The sequence below is a fragment of the Pseudorasbora parva genome, chromosome 2 (assembly GCF_024679245.1).
Source record: "Pseudorasbora parva isolate DD20220531a chromosome 2, ASM2467924v1, whole genome shotgun sequence".
NCBI classification, from domain to species: Eukaryota; Metazoa; Chordata; class Actinopteri; order Cypriniformes; family Gobionidae; genus Pseudorasbora; species Pseudorasbora parva.
Window position 1 is genome coordinate 10,751,823 of NC_090173.1, and position 19,192 is coordinate 10,771,014.

Consider the following 19,192-nt stretch of genomic DNA (forward strand, 5'->3'; position numbering starts at 1 on the left):
GCCCAGAAGCCAGCACTAAACAAAAGACAATTGAAAAACTGTGTGGCATTTGCCAAGGCCCACAGCCTGCTAAAAGGATGGACGCTGGAAAAGTGGCAGTAGGTGGATTTTTCAGATGAATCTTCTGTTGAATTACACCACAGTCGCCGCAAATATTGCAGGAGACCTACTGGAGCCAGAATGGATCCGAGATTCACCCAGAAAACAGTGAAGTTTGGTGGCGGAAAAATCATGGTCTGGGGTTACATCCAGTATTGGGGTGTGCGAGAGATCTGCAGGGTGGAAGGCAACATCAATAGTCTAAAATACCAAGAAATCTTAGCTACCTCTTATATTCCCAACCATAAAAGAGGCCAAATTCTGCAGCAGGACGGTGCTCCATCGTATACTTCCATCTCCACATCAAAGTTCCTCAAGGCGAAGAAGATCAAGATGCTCCAGGATTGGCCAGCCCAGTCACCAGACATGAACATCATTGAGCATATGTGGGGTAGGATGAAAGAGGACGCATGGAAGACGAAACCAAAGAATATTGATGAACTCTGGGGGGCATGCAAGACTGCTTCCTTAGCTATTCCTATTAAATTTGGATCTCACAGCACCACAACTTAATTTGTTGACATATTTTTGTATTTGCAGTAAATTTGTTCAATTTCTGTATAGGCGACAAAACTTTTGTCTTGCCAAAATTTGACCTTTCTGTCTTGATTAAATTATATTTTTTTCTGTGAAAATTATTTATTTCAGTGCATTAAACATCATTTGGGAGGGTTTTAGCTTTTCATATGAGCTATTTCTAACACCAATTAATTAATTAAAAGTCAGGTTAATATCAGGTATTTCTAGAAAATAGATAAGCGACAAGACTTTTGTCAGGGACTGTAGTTTAACTTGTACTAAAAAAATCCTATTGGGATTTTAGTTTATCCTGTGGGATTTTATTGGATTCTTATCTTATTGGACACTGTGTTTTTATTTAATGGGATTTCAATTTGTCCTGTGATATTTTTTATTATTACTTTCTATTTAAAAAAATAAATGATTAATGAATGAATTACTTTTTAGAGTAACCTTGTTTAAAATCATTAAAATCATCACACACTGTTATTCACCAAAACAATGTTGTCGTGTAAGTGAAAATGCATGAAATGTTTTAAGTTTATAGTCAAAAGGAGTGTAAATGCCTCCTTAATTAAACTCTAAACATGCAGAAGAGTTTCGGTTGGGCGTTTAGAGCTGCGGTTCAATATAAAAACAATAGTCAATGTGAAGAAATATAAATGTTTCAGAGTACAATCTGAATAAATATAGCATGGTTTAATTATGACTGGATTAAAATAGAAAAATGTCCTACATATCACACACACACACACACACTGATCTCAACCCCTGTCACCCCATAATAAATATGTGTTACGTATGTACAAATACAACTACTGTTACACTCTTGACATATAGGAATACATTCTTCAAAACGTGTGAAAGGGAAAATGTGCTTTAAAAATTCCAGCCATTTCCCCAAATCAAACTCTCTGTTCGTTACACCCCCCCTCCCCTCCCGCAGGTGTATCAAACCCCAGGAATACTTCATAACAGCTGACAAAATTGACCAAAGAACAGGTTAACAGTCACTGTTTGTGTAAAACAATTTAAAGGAAGCATTTAATGTAGCCGTAGATAAACATGTGGATATATTTGCCATATAGCACTATGATAATTCAATGAATAATACGTCTCTTTTTTTCTTCTCTCTTCTGTTAAATACTAGATGCATCCGTGGTTGGGTTGGTTTTGGCTGGAAGTGTCCCCTGGTTTACGAGTAAACATCGATATCTCACGCTTCAGTCAGGTGAGTTTCACTGATCAGCGGATCCCAAACGCGGGAACGCTTGTTCGGGCGGAGCGTCACTTTAAATGCTTTGCATAAATTGTTGCATAAATATTATAAATGATTTACAAAGAAATTCGTTCTGCTCACGTTTCATGAAAATATGGAAACTCATCCAGAAATCTTCACTGAGATGCATCGAAATTAATGCAAAGTTTGAACATATCTATACATTTTCTATAAATTTATTTCATAAATGCGGCCCCATCGTGGAAAAATATGGAAACTCATCCAGAAGTTTTCACTGAAATGGATCGAAATTAATGCAACAAATCCTTCCCTCGCGGGTCAAAATGACCCGAAGTCCTTAAATTACACTGGTAATATTTTTTCACATTTTAAATGCAACTGTTTTGTAATTTTGTGTTAATTTTTATTTTATTTATCTTTAAATTACTAGATTTTATCAATAAATAAATAGTAATTTAGATTTAAATTCAAAATAACTCTCAATTTTATGCAAAACCCCTTTAATTCAGCTCAAAATATCTCTTACATCTTGTGGAAAAATAATATCATATGACATTTCACGACTCTAGATGGCATTATAGCTCTATATGGCGAAAATTCGCATTTCTGTTGGGTCCTAAAGCCAGTTTCTCTTCAGTGTGCATTCAGATACACATGTAGACACTATAAATGCATTTTTAAAATACAATTTTAGCATTTTTTGTGTGAATTTTGAGAATTATTAGGTTTTTCTTTGTGTACTGAAGCATTACATTCATTCCTGAGGGGGGTCAAATTGACCCGCGAGGGAAAGGATTTATTACTTGTTTACATTTAAACAACAAAAAACTCCTTGAATGCATTCGTGGTTCAAGCGCGACATAAGTCAGAGGGTCTTAGACCACTCCAATCCACACTTAATAATACAAAATACAAAAATGTAGATTACGGAAACTCATCCAGAAGTTTTCACTGAAATGCATCGAAATTAATGCAACAAATCCTTCCCTCGCGGGGAGCTTATTTAATTTTGGGAATATATATATATATATATATATATATATATATATATATATATATATATATATATATATATATATATATATATATATATATATATATATATATATATATATATTTTTTTTTTAATTTATTATTATTTTTTTTTTAATGCAATTGTTTTGTAATTTTGTGTTATTTTTTATTTTATTTACCTTTAAATTACTAGATTTTATCAATAAATAGTAATTTAAGTGCATTCTTTCAACTTAAACTCAAAATAACACAATTTTATGCATAACCCCTTTAATTTAGCTCAAAATATCGCTTGCCTATTGTGGAAAAATAATATTATAACATGATATTTCACTGACCTTATAGCTCTTTATGGTGCTGAAAAAAAAGCTGTCTTATCTCTTCAGTATGCATTCAAACACACATGTAGACATTATAAATTAATTTCTTGGTAAAGTTTTAGCGTTTTTAGTGTGCATTTTGAGAATTATTAGGTTTTTCTGTGTACTGAAGCATTCCTCACATTCATTAATTCCTGAGGGGGGTCAAATTGACCCGCGAGGGGAAGGATTTGTTACTTTTTTACATTTCAAACACAAAACTTCTCGAATCCACAATTTTTTTTTTTTTTTTGTGCATTCGTGTTTCAAGCGCGACATAAGTCAGAGGGTCTTAGACCACTCCAATCAACACTCAATAATACAAAATACAAAAATGTAGATTTCGGGTCAAAATGACCCGGGGGAAGGATGAGGGTTAAATAAATGTGAATAAAAGGCAAATTAAATGCCTAAGGTCATACATTATATAATATGTGCAGTGTTTGAATGTAAAACAAAGTTAATAGCCTTCTAAATGAAACATGAACGACTGAATGAATATCAGTGTAAAACCATTCCTATGTAAATTGTAATTTGAGACTTTGCTCCACCCCTTCTGAAGCCCCACCCTCACCTCTGACTCCGCCTCCGGACACCATTGATCAGTAGTTGACATCTTTAATTTCAGAGTGCTAACCAGGAACACCACAGGAAGTTGGTCAGCAGCGTGGCCAATCAGGAGGGTTCAAGGAGTGGCTCCACCCACTCGAATCCTGGAAGATGTCCGATGAAGTCTGATGACCAATGAGGACGTGAGCGGTGACATCCTTTCTGGGAAGTGTGTTTGCAAAGCGGCCAATCACAGAGAGCGCGACGACTCCACCCACAGGAAACACATTTGTCATGCAGCCTTCAGCATGTGTTGACTCCTCCCCCCACCGTCTGATTGGTGGGTGATGTTGTGGGCGGGGCCGTAGCGTGAGGATCCCTGCAGAGTCATATCAGTGTCAGTTCACTGTCCGTCTCCGTTCCGATAACATATAGAAAAATAAAATGTTTCTGGATGTGTTTTCTTTCTTTCTATAACTTGTAGTAGCTTATATTCTTATCCTTTATGTTCTCCACTGGCACACGACACACACTTTTCTTCATTCTCCTCTTTTTCTCACGGTGATCCTGTGTTCAGGTCAAATCTCTCACTCTTCCTGTTTTTTTTTTTCCTTGCACTGTATTTACTGAAAAAGCAGAAGCAGACGGATGAGCATTAATGCAATCATTCTCGTTTCAGATCATTTTTCAGTTTTAGGGTGAAATTTTACAGCAGCCCCAAAAAGTGTTTGGACCAAGCGTGCCGCACACGTCCTGAAAAGTGAAGCCAAAGCGTCCCGATCGCCCCCTGGTGGCTGAATGCAGTATAGCTCATAAACCCCGCCCTCTCCATGTAATAAAACTACATTTCAACCATCACTTCAGGAAGTTCTCATCATGCTGACAAATGCTCAAGTGCCCATTTTCCCAGCGGGTTTGGTTTTTTAGTTATTCGATGCTATAAAAAGGGACTGTAACGTCAAAGATTGACAGCTGAGCTTGAGATTGACACCGTTTTCAAACTAAAAAATGGCGATACCGTGATTGTTTCTGTGTAAACGACCAGAATAGTGAGTGAACACGTAAAACACATGTGCATGACGTGTTTGGTCTATAGGTGCACGTTTCTTTACAAAGAGAAGTCGCCACCTACTGGCTTGACATGAATAACACAGCATTTCTAATCGTTCTCGTTTCGCAGATCTGTGCGAACCAGGATCGTTTTGACAATGCTGTCGTCTGTATGTGAATAACACGAAACTTTTTCATTTTTAGTCGATCGGAGTCGTGTAAGCACCCTGAGTCTGCGGGAGCGGGACTGATACCGCGCCTCACCTCCTCAGGATCACTACTGCACAAATTTGGACGTCATGGGCAACGACTATTCCTGGGATATTTTGGCTTCATTTTTCTACTGTGGAAGGAAGTGGAGACACGATGTCCGGGGCGAAAGATGATGATTATAAAAGAAAACACACTTTTCTTTACACACACACACACACACACACTCTTCTCCTCACAAACACACAAACATGCACCCACACACACTCCTGCTCACACACACTCCTGCTATCTCTCTCTCTCTCGTAGACACACTCTCCTGCTCACACACACATACAAGCATGCACGCACGCACACACACTCTCTCACACACACACACACACACACACACACACACACACACACACACACACACACACACACACACACACACACACACACACACTCACACACTCACACACTCTCTCGCTCGCTCACACACACAATCATACTTAAAAACAAACAAAAAAAGAAATATAAAATAGTTAAAAAAACTATAATTTAAGCATTTTTTGTTATAGGCTATATATATATATATATATATATATTTACACACACACACACACACACACTCTTCTCCTCACAAACACACACACACACGCACGCACACGCAATCTCCTGCTCACACACACAGACACACACTCCTGCTCTCTCTCTCAGACACACACAGCGCTCTCACACACATACAAGCATGCACGCACACACTCACTCTCACACACACACTCTCTCTCCTCTCTCACACTCTCTCTCTCACATACACACTCACACTCTCTCGCGCACACGCGCACATGCATGCACGCACACGCACGCACGCACACACACGCGCACACACAATCATACTGCAAAACAAACAATTTTTTTTTGTAAAAAACCTATAATTTAAGCATTTTTTGTTATAGGCTATATATATAAGTGTGAGTGTGTGTGTGTGTGTGTGTGTGTGTGTGTGTGTGTGTGTGTGTGTGTGTGTGTGTGTGTGTGTGTGTGTGTGTGTGTGTGTGTTGAAATGTTAAACAAGAGAAACATACATGAACTTACAAACTTTTTCTTTTTAAAAATCAATCAAAACTTTGTGTGGATGATAAACAAGGCAATTTTAAAGGATATTTACACATTTCAACAGGAAAGCAAGATAGAAAACATGTAAAAAAATAAAATAATGTAATATTGTGTATAATATATATACACAAAATTCCAGAATACAGTTTTCAAATGACATGAGGGCAAGAGAACGATTCCTCACGGGTGTATTGTATAACAAAATATCAAGGCAAGTGTAATTTCTTTTAAAGAATGACAAAAGCAAAATCATAATCACTGTCCCTGAAATGTGTCCAGCTACGTGTTTGGAGCCGCTGTAATTTACTCACTCGATCATCACCAACTCCACAATTATACAAATATAGTTTAGAAAGTCAAAGCCAAATCATTTGACATAATCATAACGTTTACAGGACACAAACATAATTAATGATTCTCAAATATAATAAATGTATATTATATAATAAAGAGACCCCAGCTCATGTAAGCTCTTTATTTTATATTCATGAATTATACTGAAGTTGTATATATAAACATCAAATATCATTTTAATGGGCAAAAAGACCACGTCATATACAGCGTTGAATATATCAAACCGAAGCACTCTTGACAAAACTCTCAGACAAAGAAAAATTAATTACAGAGTTTGACATATTAACATTTCAAATCCACTATATATACTGTATATGTGTGTGTATTGAAACGCTTAGGAAGATATACATGTATTTACAAACCTTTTTGCTTCTTTTTTTTTATAACTAAGTGTCTTTTATGTCATTTTTTTTGCTTAAACAGCAGTAAACACGCTGGTCTGAGTCGAGACCTGAAGACTTCATAGATGAGAGTAATATTCATATCAATACTTGTGCTGATATGCTGACTTTATGAGCTGCAGGATAGCTTTGAAAAGAGCTCATACGACCCCTTGTGTAATTAATAATACAGTATATATCAAAACAATAAGCAAATACATGTCGTGTGTAAGTTTAAACCCATCTGCTGGTTGTTTGTACATTAATGTGAGTCGACACAGTGGAAATATACAATAATTCACATCTTTGACATCTACAGAGGCTCTATCTGGTTGAATATTATCATCCTCAGCAGCATTATCATGTCAAAAACAGTGCAGGAAATACAGAGAGGAGACCTAGATATACTTGTGACGTGATTTAAACTGGATTGTAAACTATTCTTTTACACTTTCATGCATTTTCCCTTCAGAGAAGATGGCATTTTTTAAATATTTAGACCGAAGTTTTATTCCCGGAGTCTTGCTCTTTGGTTGGTCATAAACCCACCCAGCCCTTAATATCTGAGACTGACAAGAGCTCTCTCTCTTAAAACAGCAAGATAAAATCCCTAAACAAACAAAAAGCACTGTTAATGCCTTATGTAAACGGGGTCACACGCCGCCCGACAGAAATAATAGAGTTATCTCTGAGAGATGCAGAAATCTGCAGCTGATTTGATCAAATCGGACGTTCTTAACACTCTTGAAAATCAACGTTCTTTATTGGAATGTTCCGTTAAGAATCTTTAACATCCATGGAATCTTTAGAATACTAAAATGTTCTTCACACTGGAAAAAAAAAATTGTTCTGTTGACTGAAATATTCTTCTGGGGTTTTTCTCTCGGGGCTTTCACACCTAAACCATTAGCAGAAGTGTACTGCGAACCCTAACGTTCAGCTGAGCAGAGCCAACTCAAATTAAACAAATTAGTTCAATCAAATTAACTTTTTAAGTAATCTGAACTGTTTCATTGTTTTGAGTTTAATGAACTTGTTTCTTTTAATTTAGACAAACTTACATTTAACCGAAACTTGGCTGGGATTTCTATTTCCCAGCATGCTTTGCCATGACACTCAAAAGGGACAGTAAAGTGTTATTTAATTTTTTTGTGCAATATTAATGTTAAAGTGGAGATGTAGTACACTGCAAAAAAAAAAAAAAAAAGTTGTCTTTTGTTGGTTTAACTTAAAAAAGTAAGTAAAAATTTTTAGCTTATTGAAATTAAAAATTTGAGTTGATACAATGAAGGAAATTTGTTTAATAAATAGAAACTCAAAATATTATTGTATTTGAACCACATAAAATTTTTTAAAAATCATGAAAATAGCACTATTTGGCTGCGTCATCACAAATAAAACACACAATTACCCAATATGCTTACAAAATCTTTTAATAATATTTTACTAAAGGTTGTCGAATCTCAAAAAATGTTCATCGTATTAACATTGTAAGTAATCTGAACTGTTTCATTGTTTTGAGTTTAATGAACTTGTTTCTTTTAATTTAGACAAACTTACATTTAACCAAAACTTAGCTGGGATTTCTATTTCCCAGCATGCTTTGCCATGACACTCAAAAGGGACAGTAAATGCTAAAAATAAGTCTTATATAATTTCATTTTTTTTGTGCAATATTAATGTTAAAGTGGAGATTTAGTAGTGATTAATGTTTTGGGTCCCACTTTATATTAGGCGGCCTTAACTAATAAATAAATAAATAAATAAATAAATAAATAAATAAATAAATAAATAAATAAATAAATAAATAAATAACGTACTAAGCATGGTGTTACTAATTTAGTTAGTTAGTATGAATTGATTTAGCTTGTTAAATACTAAAAATATTTAAATTACATTAAGAAGGGACAGTTAATGCTAAAATTAAGTTATATCATTTTATTTTTTGTGCAATATTAATGTTAAAGTGGAGATGTAGAAGTGATTAAGGTTTTGGGTCCCACTTTATATTAGGTGGCCGTATAAGCATTAAAAAAATAAGCAACATATTAAGCATTGTGTTACCAATTTAGTAAGTTAGCATTAAAGGACAACTCCGGTGAGAAATGCCTCTAGGGGTGATTAACAGATGGTTACCGAGTAGATCATTCTCTGGGATGCGTTTTCATGGAAATCGAATGTAAAGAGTTTTATCTCTAAAAACAGATTAGCTTATAACGCTAGTCTATGGGGCACAGAGTAAGTGAAATTAAATCGCTAGTTAATGCCACTAACAAGACTCAAAATAGCCTCACACTAACACGGTAGCATAATGAGGGTCCCTACATGCAAACCGAAGCATTGAGAACTTTGTAAGTGTACAAACAGTTTAATAAGAAGATACTTTATAAACACAGTACATTACGCGTTTACAGACGGCGGCCATCTTGGAAAACAGTCTTGACGAGTCGAGCCACGAGCGCTGTGCTAAGTGATGAACTGTGACTTGGAATATCATATGGTCCGTTGTTTCCGGAAGAAAGCACTGAACGCAACAGAGAAAATACATAAATAAAAATAAACATGTCCATGTTATTACATTTCACAAACTTAATTACTATCGACCAGCTCACTTAGCACAGCGCTCGTGGCTCGACTCGTCGAGACTGTTTTGCTCCTACTTGAGAGTAAAATACGTAAAAAGTGCAGACACTTCTCAACCTTTACACAAAGTTGTTGAATTGCGCATCTAAATTAAGTTAGCATCATACTGGTGGTGTGAATGCAACCTGGAGAAACATTTCATCCCCAGGGGACACCCTGGTGGCTAGTTCCTGTGACGAAAAGCCCTATTAAATCACTGCGGAAACTCCCGTTATTTTCAAGAGTGAAAGATTCTGCCGATATATAGTGTGTAAACATTGAGAACTTCACCTCTTTCGCACGAGTCGACGTGCACTGTTCAATGCAAGTTCAGTTCAGCCCTAATTCAAATCACATCTTTTACAGCACATGCACATTACATCCGTCTGAATTCAGTTTGACATCACATTCGAGCTCAGAACTGGGATGCTGAGACTTCAGGGGTCCGTATTTATCAAGCATCTTAGAATCACTCACAAGAACACAGCTAAGAATTTACCTAAGAGTAAAAAAATTCTGCGCTTAAAAGTTAGTTATCAAGCATCCCAATCATACTTTAAGTGAAGTGTAGGACTCAATCTTAAGTGTCAGTCTAAGAGTCGATTCACGACACTTTGCTGTGCCACAAAGAGGATTTTGGATGATGTCATAGGCATGAACCAATCACTGAACAGATGTCCTTATTTAAGAATATTCTCAGATAAATCCACATCGAATGGTGACGTTCCTAATGCCTGGCTCACACTACAGGAGTTTTAAAATCCTCTCCGATTGTAAAGTCTGGGTGCAGCACACACTTCAGGAGAATCTTTGCAGATTTTCTTCCCTCAAATCTTAAACATGCTCACACTACAAGATTTGAACATCGAGGAGCATCACACACTACAAGTGCGTCACGTGATCTACGCAGCAGATCATAAGCGTGAAAACTAAATGGAAAGGCCTACTGTAGCATGAAAACTCGCTGTATCAATAATGATCGTTTGTTGTGAGAAAAAAACAAAACTGTAAGAGTAAACCAGTGTGGGTTAGACAATGGTTGGGGAGACGGGCTCAACATAGATGGTCAGTTCTTCAGCGAGAAATGGAGGTGATTTTATTAACCTTATTTGATCCTGTCGTTCTGGCGCTCTGTGTGTGTGTGTGTGTGTGTGTGTGTGTGTGTGTGTGTGTGTGTGTGTGTGTGTGTGTGTGTGTGTGTGTGTGTGTGTGTGTGTGACGTGTTTTTCCCCTCAGGGTTGCCGTATAAAGGTGGAGCATGCGCACTTATTGTACTGGAGTGTCGCGGGTTTTTCAGGCTGGTTATTACGTGTGTGTGACTGAGAATAAAGTGAAGGAACGTTCAGACGACTGTCATCTATTGTTTTCTTATCTCTGAGTATTTGAGGCGAACCTGCACGAGCGCTAGGTCACACTAGTGCGCCAGAATGTTTACCGTTATAATGTTTACCGCTGCCTAGTTCAGAAGCCATCGTCACCTGTTAGTGTAGATTTGTGCTGTCAAATGAAAAGCTAGAAATGCTGATCTCTCTCTCTCTCTCTCTCTCTCTCTCTCTCTCTCTCTCTCTCAGAGCTACAGCAAACTATGGCAGCTCAACTCGCGGTCGCCATTTCAAAATGTCCGTCTCGTCGTAGACTTGTTTCCTATTGGCTATTGTGACAGTACTGACGTTATTACAGTCTTGCTCATCCTGATAAATATCAAACACATTGGATATGATCGGGGCGAACCCGATTTGCGTGAGAGCAGATCGGGTGGTGCAAGATTTGATCTGTGAACGCCTCACATTACCAGATAATCTGCGCCGAACATCAGAACCGATCGAGTCCTGGAAAAGATTTTTTCTCCGAGTCTCGGGAGGGAAAAATCGGGCATAAATCGGCCTAAACCTCCTGTAGTGTGAGCCACGCATAAGAGGAGTTTACATCCAACACACACTTGACAATGAAGAGTTCAAGAAAATACATTATAATGTACACATTTGAAATGAAAGATAAACATGTTTTCATCCATGTCTTAATTACAATTTTTAAACTAGTGTGCTGTTAACTGACCTGCCTATTTATAGCCTAGATTTTTTTATATAATCAGCCACCGTGGATTCCAAAAGAAAACCGAACTGGCAGGAGGAAGAAGCGATCGCTACTGCTTGCTGAATTAGTCGAACAGCATTTTTTATTTATTTATTATAAAACCCAACGTTAACCAGCGCTGAAAAAGATGATGCCTGCTCTGTCCAGACGATACCGTTTGATTAACTGCTCGTCGTCAAACACATTCTCCCTCTCTTGAAAGATTTGCGCACGTCTCTGTCTCCTCAGCGCCATCACAAGCCCTTACTGGACACTCCTGACCACTTCAGAGACCTCTCGAGCTGTCTTAAATAACTGGGAGAGTAAAGGCGCTTTCACACCGGACGCGTAACGAAAAAGCGAAATGAATAAGCGAATATTTCGCGTCAAAACCATTCACATCAGCCGCGACACGAATTTGCGACGTTTCAGAGCTCCAACGGTCCAAAACATTCGTCTGTGAGAAAACACGGACAGTGAAGATGAGCTTTTCATTTAAAAACTATCATGGCCGGTTCTGAATCTGCACTTACTTTCTAAAGTCTTTGGGACAATTTGAGGAGCTCCTCCTGAGACGGCAGCGCATCTGACGAGACAAACCGCGCACTTCAGGAACCAATCGGTCCGGACTGTTTCCAGTCGAGTCACAATGTAAACATTTAAATGCCACAGACATACTGATGGCAACACATTCACTTTCCATAATCGCGGACACAAGGTTTAAAAAAACGATTTATAAAAGGTTAACTTAAAGGTCCCATTCTTCGCGATTCATCTTTCAAACTTTAGTTAGTGTGTAATGTTGCTGTTGGAGCATTAATAATACCTGTAAAATTATAAAGCTCAAAGTTCAATGCCAAGCGAGATATTTTATTTAACAGAAGTTCCCTTTCAAAGCCTACAGCGAACGGCCGGTTTGGACTACACTGCTGCACTTCCTTCAGGAGTGACGTCACTAGAACCGTTTGTTGACGAACCCTCCGCCCACAAGAACACGCAAAATAGGGGGCGTGGTCTCGTTGCTCTCGTTGCGCATTCAGCGCTGGCATCTCCCCGTTATGGTAAGAGGTGGGACCTTTCCGGGCAAAGTGCGCTAAGCTGCTGTCCAATCACAGTGCGGGAAGCGCTGGTCCAATCAGAACTCGTTACGTGTTTCTGAAGGAGGGACTTCATAGAACAAGGAAATCATCAGGCCGTTTTTAGGGCAGAAGAAACAGCGCTGTACAGATAAGTGAATTGTGTGAAAAATACTGTGTTTTTACACGCGAAACATGAACTCATGTTATATTGCACACTGTAAACATAATCAAAGCTTCGAAAACACGTGAAGAACGGGACCTTTAAGTTATTGCTGTCTGTAAACACAGCTGCAGGTGCACAGCTTTGACTAGACCTACAGTTGTAATCTCATGAGATGTGCCATACCTGGTAAAGGTTAATGTTGACTGAATAGCTCGTGACATCAACTGGACATTTCGTCACCTTTGTTTCCTTGTATTTTATTGGTTGAAGCCGTTTTTGTCGCCGCTAGAGTAAAAAAAATCGAAACTGAAACGAAAAAACGAAATGTCGTTTTTCGCCTCGGCACATTCGCATTCGGTGTGGAAGTGCTCATTACACAAACAGCTGATCAAAAAAGAAAACCATCGGGCAAATTATTCTCAGCACTTAAGACTAAAATAGCACTTTGAGAAGCTTGATAAATACGGGCCCAGGTCTGTAAAGTCTCGCTCACATTTAATCATTCAGTCATCTAGATGAGCTCTCCGCATGGCTCCCTATACCTCTTTTCATGCATTCTCTCTCTTTACACTTTCCTTTATGCCTCGCTGTCTATCTCAGTGTGTTTTCTTAAATCTAGCCATTTCTACTTGTGACAGAACCGTGCCAATTTGTGCCACATAAGAAAACAATTATGACCAAAAAAATGTATTATTATATACCAAGTCAAAATGGACAAGTCATTATTATGAGAAATACGTCAAAATTGACATAAAGTCATAATTATGACACAAATTGACATATAAAGTCATACACTCTAAAAAAATTATGGGTTGTTTTAACCCAATGTTGGGTCAAATACGGACTAACCCAGCAACTGGGTTGTTTTATTCGAGCGATTGGGTTGTTTAAACCCTGTGGTTGGGTTAAATATTTGCTTAAGACAACCCAACCCAATTGCTGAGTTAGTCCATAATTGACCCAACATTGGGTTGTTTTAATCCTGCGGTTGGGTTAAATATTTGCTTAAGACAACCCAACCGCTGGGTTAAAACAACCCAATTGCTGAGTTAGTCCATAATTGACCCAGAATTTTTTAGAGTGTAGTTATGATTTCAAAAGTGCTAATTAAATAAAACAAAAAACAAAAACATAATTATGACAGGTTGAAATTTACATATTAGGTGAGTTATTATTTAAAAAATTATAATTATGAGATAAAAAGTCATAATTATGAGATACTAAGTCAAAATGGACAAGTCATTATTATGAGAAATAAGCCAAAATGTACATAAAAAGTCAGAATTATGACACAAATTGACATTTAAAGTCATAGTTATGATTCAAAAAGTGATAATTAAGAAATAAAAAAAAACAAATATGATGTTGAAAATGACATGTCATAGTGATAATCGAGATAAGTCATAATTGTGACATTAAAAGTAGGAATTATTACATACCAAGTCAAAATTAACATGTCATAATTATGAGGGGAAAAAAGCCAAAATTAACATAAAAGTCATAATTATGACAAGTTGAAATTGACATATAAAGTCATAATTATGATTTAAAAAGTGATAATTAAGAGGGAAAAAAATCATAATTATGACAAGTTGAAATTGGCATAGTAAGTGATGGTTATGATTTAAAAAGTGATAATTATGAGATAAAAAGTCATAATTGTGACATACAAATGAGCAATTGTGACAAGTCATAATTATAAGAAAAAATGCCAAAATTGACTTTAAAAAATGAATTATGACAAGTTTAAATTGACATATTGAGTCAAAGTTATGACTTAAAAAGTGATAATCATTTTTCAGTCAAAACTTTCATCTTGTGCCACAACTGACTTGCCGATTTCAACAGTATGTCATAATTTCAACTTTTTTATCTCCTAAACTTAATTTCATAATTTTGTCTTGCCCATTTCTCCTGTGTTCCCGTTTATGTCTACTTAAACCTGTGTCTCCTTATATATATTCTTAAATCTAATAACTTTGTTTTTTTAATTTCTCTGCATATCTGAAACCTCCCAAAGTCTTAATAAATCTCCTTATGCTTTCTTAAATCGATTTATTTCTCCATATATATTTTTTTAAATCTACTTTCTGTCTACATATTGCTCCCAGAGTGTCTTCGTTAACCTATAAATGACTATTTCCACATATCAAACGACGGATTGATCTTTAATATATGACTGTCCATGCGTCTCACACACACACACACACACACACACACGTCTGTTTTTGTGACATATGGGGACATTCCATAGGCGTAATGGTTTTTATACTGTACAAACCGTATTTTCTATCCCCTTACACTGCCCCTAAACCTACCCATCACACACACACAGCCCCTAAACATACCCATCACACACACACACACACACACACACACACACACACACACACACACACACACACACACACACACACACACACACACACACACACACTTTGAAAAGTGGGGACATGGGTAATGTCCTCATATTTCACCCTCTCCTGTAATACCTGTGTCATACCCATGTCATTATACACATTTGTGTCCTCATATGTCACAAAAACATGCCCACACACACACACACACACACACACACACACACACAAACACACATACACGCTCGACATCAGTTAGCGCGAGTGAATCGTCACTGTGTACAGAGGTAAATCTGTTAGTGCAAATGAGAGAGGGACGAATCCTCTCATCTCTGGAGCGACATGCATAGAAACCCTTCGCTGCTTCAGACCACACACTCACACACACACACACTGCGGTATGCCTGCTGGGACGGGTGTGTGTTCAGAGAAAACTTGAAGAGAGTCCTGAGATATTTCTGTCTCATGTCTGAATTCACACTAGCAGCTTATGTACACAATAAAACCCCATAAAATGATCAACGATGAAACAAACCAAACAAGCCAAACATCTAAACGGCTTCCAAGCAGACCAAACACAAATGCCAAAAAAGGGAAATCCACATTAATGAGCTGCTCTTCTGATTTCCACAACGTCCACCACGGCTTGAGAGAGCGTCGTCGGGAGGAGGTCATGGGGTGACCTGGAAGCATTAGTAAATGGTGCTCCGTGTAGCAGAGCGAGTCTAGTGTTAGTTTGAGTTATCAGTGCTTTAGTCTCTCTTTAGTAGGGCGTGAAGCGGCTGCAGCCTCCTCTGTACAGGCTCGCCTGCAACATCAAAGATGACAGAGCACCAATCAGAGTCAAGCTGGCGGCCACGGCAACGGCGGAACTCCCGCTCCCTCAAACTTCCTTCCTTTAGAACACAGTTCCAAGAGTTAAATCCCATTCATTTTCTCCATAGACCGAGGCAGGACCCAGAAAAGGACAGTGTTGAGCACCTCATTTAGTACCCTAGAGTGGTAATATGTACCCTTAAGATACTACTAACGACTTTTAGGGGTAAATACACTGTCAGAAAAAAAGGTACATTTCTGTCACTGGGGCGGTACTCTAATGTACAAAACCAAAAAGGTACTAATACGCACTCCTAAAGTACTAATATGAACCTTTAAGGTACTAATACTCACTCCTAAAGTACTAATATGAACCTTTAAGGTACTAATACTCACTCCTAAAGTACTAATATGAACCTTTAAGGTACTAATACGCACTCCTAAAGTACTAATATGAACCTTTAAGGTACTAATACGCACTTCTAAAGTACTGATATGAACCTTTAAGGTACTAATACACACTCCTAAAGTACTAATATGAACCTTTAAGGTACTAATACGCACTTCTAAAGTACTGATATGAACCTTTAAGGTACTAATACGCGCTCCTAAAGTACTGATATGAACCTTTAAGGTACTAATACGCGCTCCTAAAGTACTGATATGAACCTTTAAGGTACTAATACTCACTCCTAAAGTACTGATATGAACCTTTAAGGTACTAATACTCACTCCTAAAGTACTAATATGAACCTTTAAGGTACTAATACACACTCCTAAAGTACTAATATGAACCTTTAAGGTACTAATACGCACTCCTAAAGTACTAATACTCGCTCCTAAAGTACTAATACGCACTCCTAAAGTACTAATACGCACTCCTAAAGTACTAATATGAACCTTTAAGGTACTAATACGCACTCCTAAAGTACTAATATGAACCTTTAAGGTACTAATACGCACTCCTAAAGTACTAATACGCGCTCCTAAAGTACTAATATGAACCTTTAAGGTACTAATACGGACTCCTAAAGTACTAATATGAACCTTTAAGGTACTAATATGCACTCCTAAAGTACTAATACGCGCTCCTAAAGTACTAATATGAACCTTTAAGGTACTAATACGCACTCCTAAAGTACTAATATGAACCTTTAAGGTACTAATACGCACTCCTAAAGTACTAATACGCGCTCCTAAAGTACTAATATGAACCTTTAAGGTACTAATACGCACTCCTAAAGTACTAATATGAACCTTTAAGGTACTAATACGCACTCCTAAAGTACTAATACGCGCTCCTAAAGTACTAATATGAACCTTTAAGGTACTAATACGCACTCCTAAAGTACTAATATGAACCTTTAAGGTACTAATACGCACTCCTAAAGTACTAATACGCACTCCTAAAGTACTGATATGAACCTTTAAGGTACTAATACGCACTCCTAAAGTACTGATATGAACCTTTAAGGTACTAATACGCACTCCTAAAGTACTGATATGAACCTTTAAGGTACTAATACGCGCTCCTAAAGTACTAATATGCACCTTTAAGGTACTAATACGCGCTCCTAAAGTACTAATATGAACCTTTAAGGTACTAATACGCACTCCTAAAGTACTAATACGCACTCCTAAAGTACTGATATGAACCTTTAAGGTACTAATACGCACTCCTAAAGTACTAATACGTGCTCCTAAAGTACTGATATGAAACTTTAAGGTATTAATACGCACTCCTAAAGTACTAATACGCACTCCTAAAGTACTAATATGAACCTTTAAGGTACTAATACGCACTCCTAAAGTACTAATATGAAGCTTTAAGGTACTAATACACGCTCCTAAAGTACTGATATGAACCTTTAAGGTACTAATACACGCTCCTAAAGTACTAATATGAACCTTTAAGGTACTAATACACGCTCCTAAAGTACTGATATGAACCTTTAAGGTACTAATACGCACTCATAAAGTACTGATATGAACCTTTAAGGTACTAATACACACTCCTAAAGTACTGATATGAACCTTTAAGGTACTAATACACACTCCTAAAGTACTAATATGAACCTTTAAGGTACTAATACACACTCCTAAAGTACTAATATGAAGCTTTAAGGTACTAATACACGCTCCTAAAGTACTGATATGAACCTTTAAGGTACTAATACACGCTCCTAAAGTACTAATATGAACCTTTAAGGTACTAATACGCGCTCCTAAAGTACTGATATGAACCTTTAAGGTACTAATACGCACTCCTAAAGTACTGATATGAACCTTTAAGGTACTAATACACACTCCTAAAGTACTGATATGAACCTTTAAGGTACTAATACGCGCTCCTAAAGTACTGATATGAACCTTTAAGGTACTAATACGCACTCCTAAAGTACTAATATGAACCTTTAAGGTACTAATACACACTCCTAAAGTACTGATATGAACCTTTAAGGTACTAATACGCACTCCTAAAGTACTAATATGAACCTTTAAGGTACTAATACTCACTCCTAAAGTACTAATATGAACCTTTAAGGTACTAATACGCACTCCTAAAGTACTAATATGAACCTTTAAGGTACTAATACTCACTCCTAAAGTACTAATATGAACCTTTAAGGTACTAATACGCACTCCTAAAGTACTGATATGAACCTTTAAGGTACTAATACGCACTCCTAAAGTACTAATATGAACCTTTAAGGTACTAATACTCACTCCTAAAGTACTAATATGAACCTTTAAGGTACTAATACGCACTCCTAAAGTACTGATATGAACCTTTAAGGTACTAATACGCACTCCTAAAGTACTGATATGAACCTTTAAGGTACTAATACACACTCCTAAAGTACTGATATGAACCTTTAAGGTACTAATACGCACTCCTAAAGTACTGATATGAACCTTTAAGGTACTAATACTCACTCCTAAAGTACTGATATGAACCTTTAAGGTACTAATACACACTCCTAAAGTACTGATATGAACCTTTAAGGTACTAATACGCGCTCCTTAAGTACTGATATGAACCTTTAAGGTACTAATACGCACTCCTAAAGTACTAATATGAACCTTTAAGGTACTAATACACACTCCTAAAGTACTGATATGAACCTTTAAGGTACTAATACGCACTCCTAAAGTACTAATATGAACCTTTAAGGTACTAATACTCACTCCTAAAGTACTAATATGAAC

The 19,192-nt window shown here is 37.1% G+C and overlaps 1 protein-coding gene across 15 annotated transcripts in view; it reads right to left on the minus strand.

Moving 5' to 3' along the window:
* Positions 1-3,042: 3,042 nt before the first annotated feature.
* Positions 3,043-19,192, minus strand: part of rbfox3b (RNA binding fox-1 homolog 3b) — a 622,784-nt gene continuing 606,634 nt past the window's right edge. For 9 of the 15 annotated variants that reach the window (XM_067456312.1, XM_067456283.1, XM_067456276.1 and 6 more), the window contains one exon: positions 14,432-15,974. In XM_067456312.1, the coding sequence (XP_067312413.1) occupies positions 15,930-15,974 (45 nt within the window). In that variant the 3' untranslated portion in view covers positions 14,432-15,929. Of the gene's footprint in view, positions 4,407-14,431; positions 15,975-19,192 lie in introns of those variants that run through there. The other 6 variants (XM_067456267.1, XM_067456274.1, XM_067456250.1 and 3 more) reach the window with 3 other exon arrangements.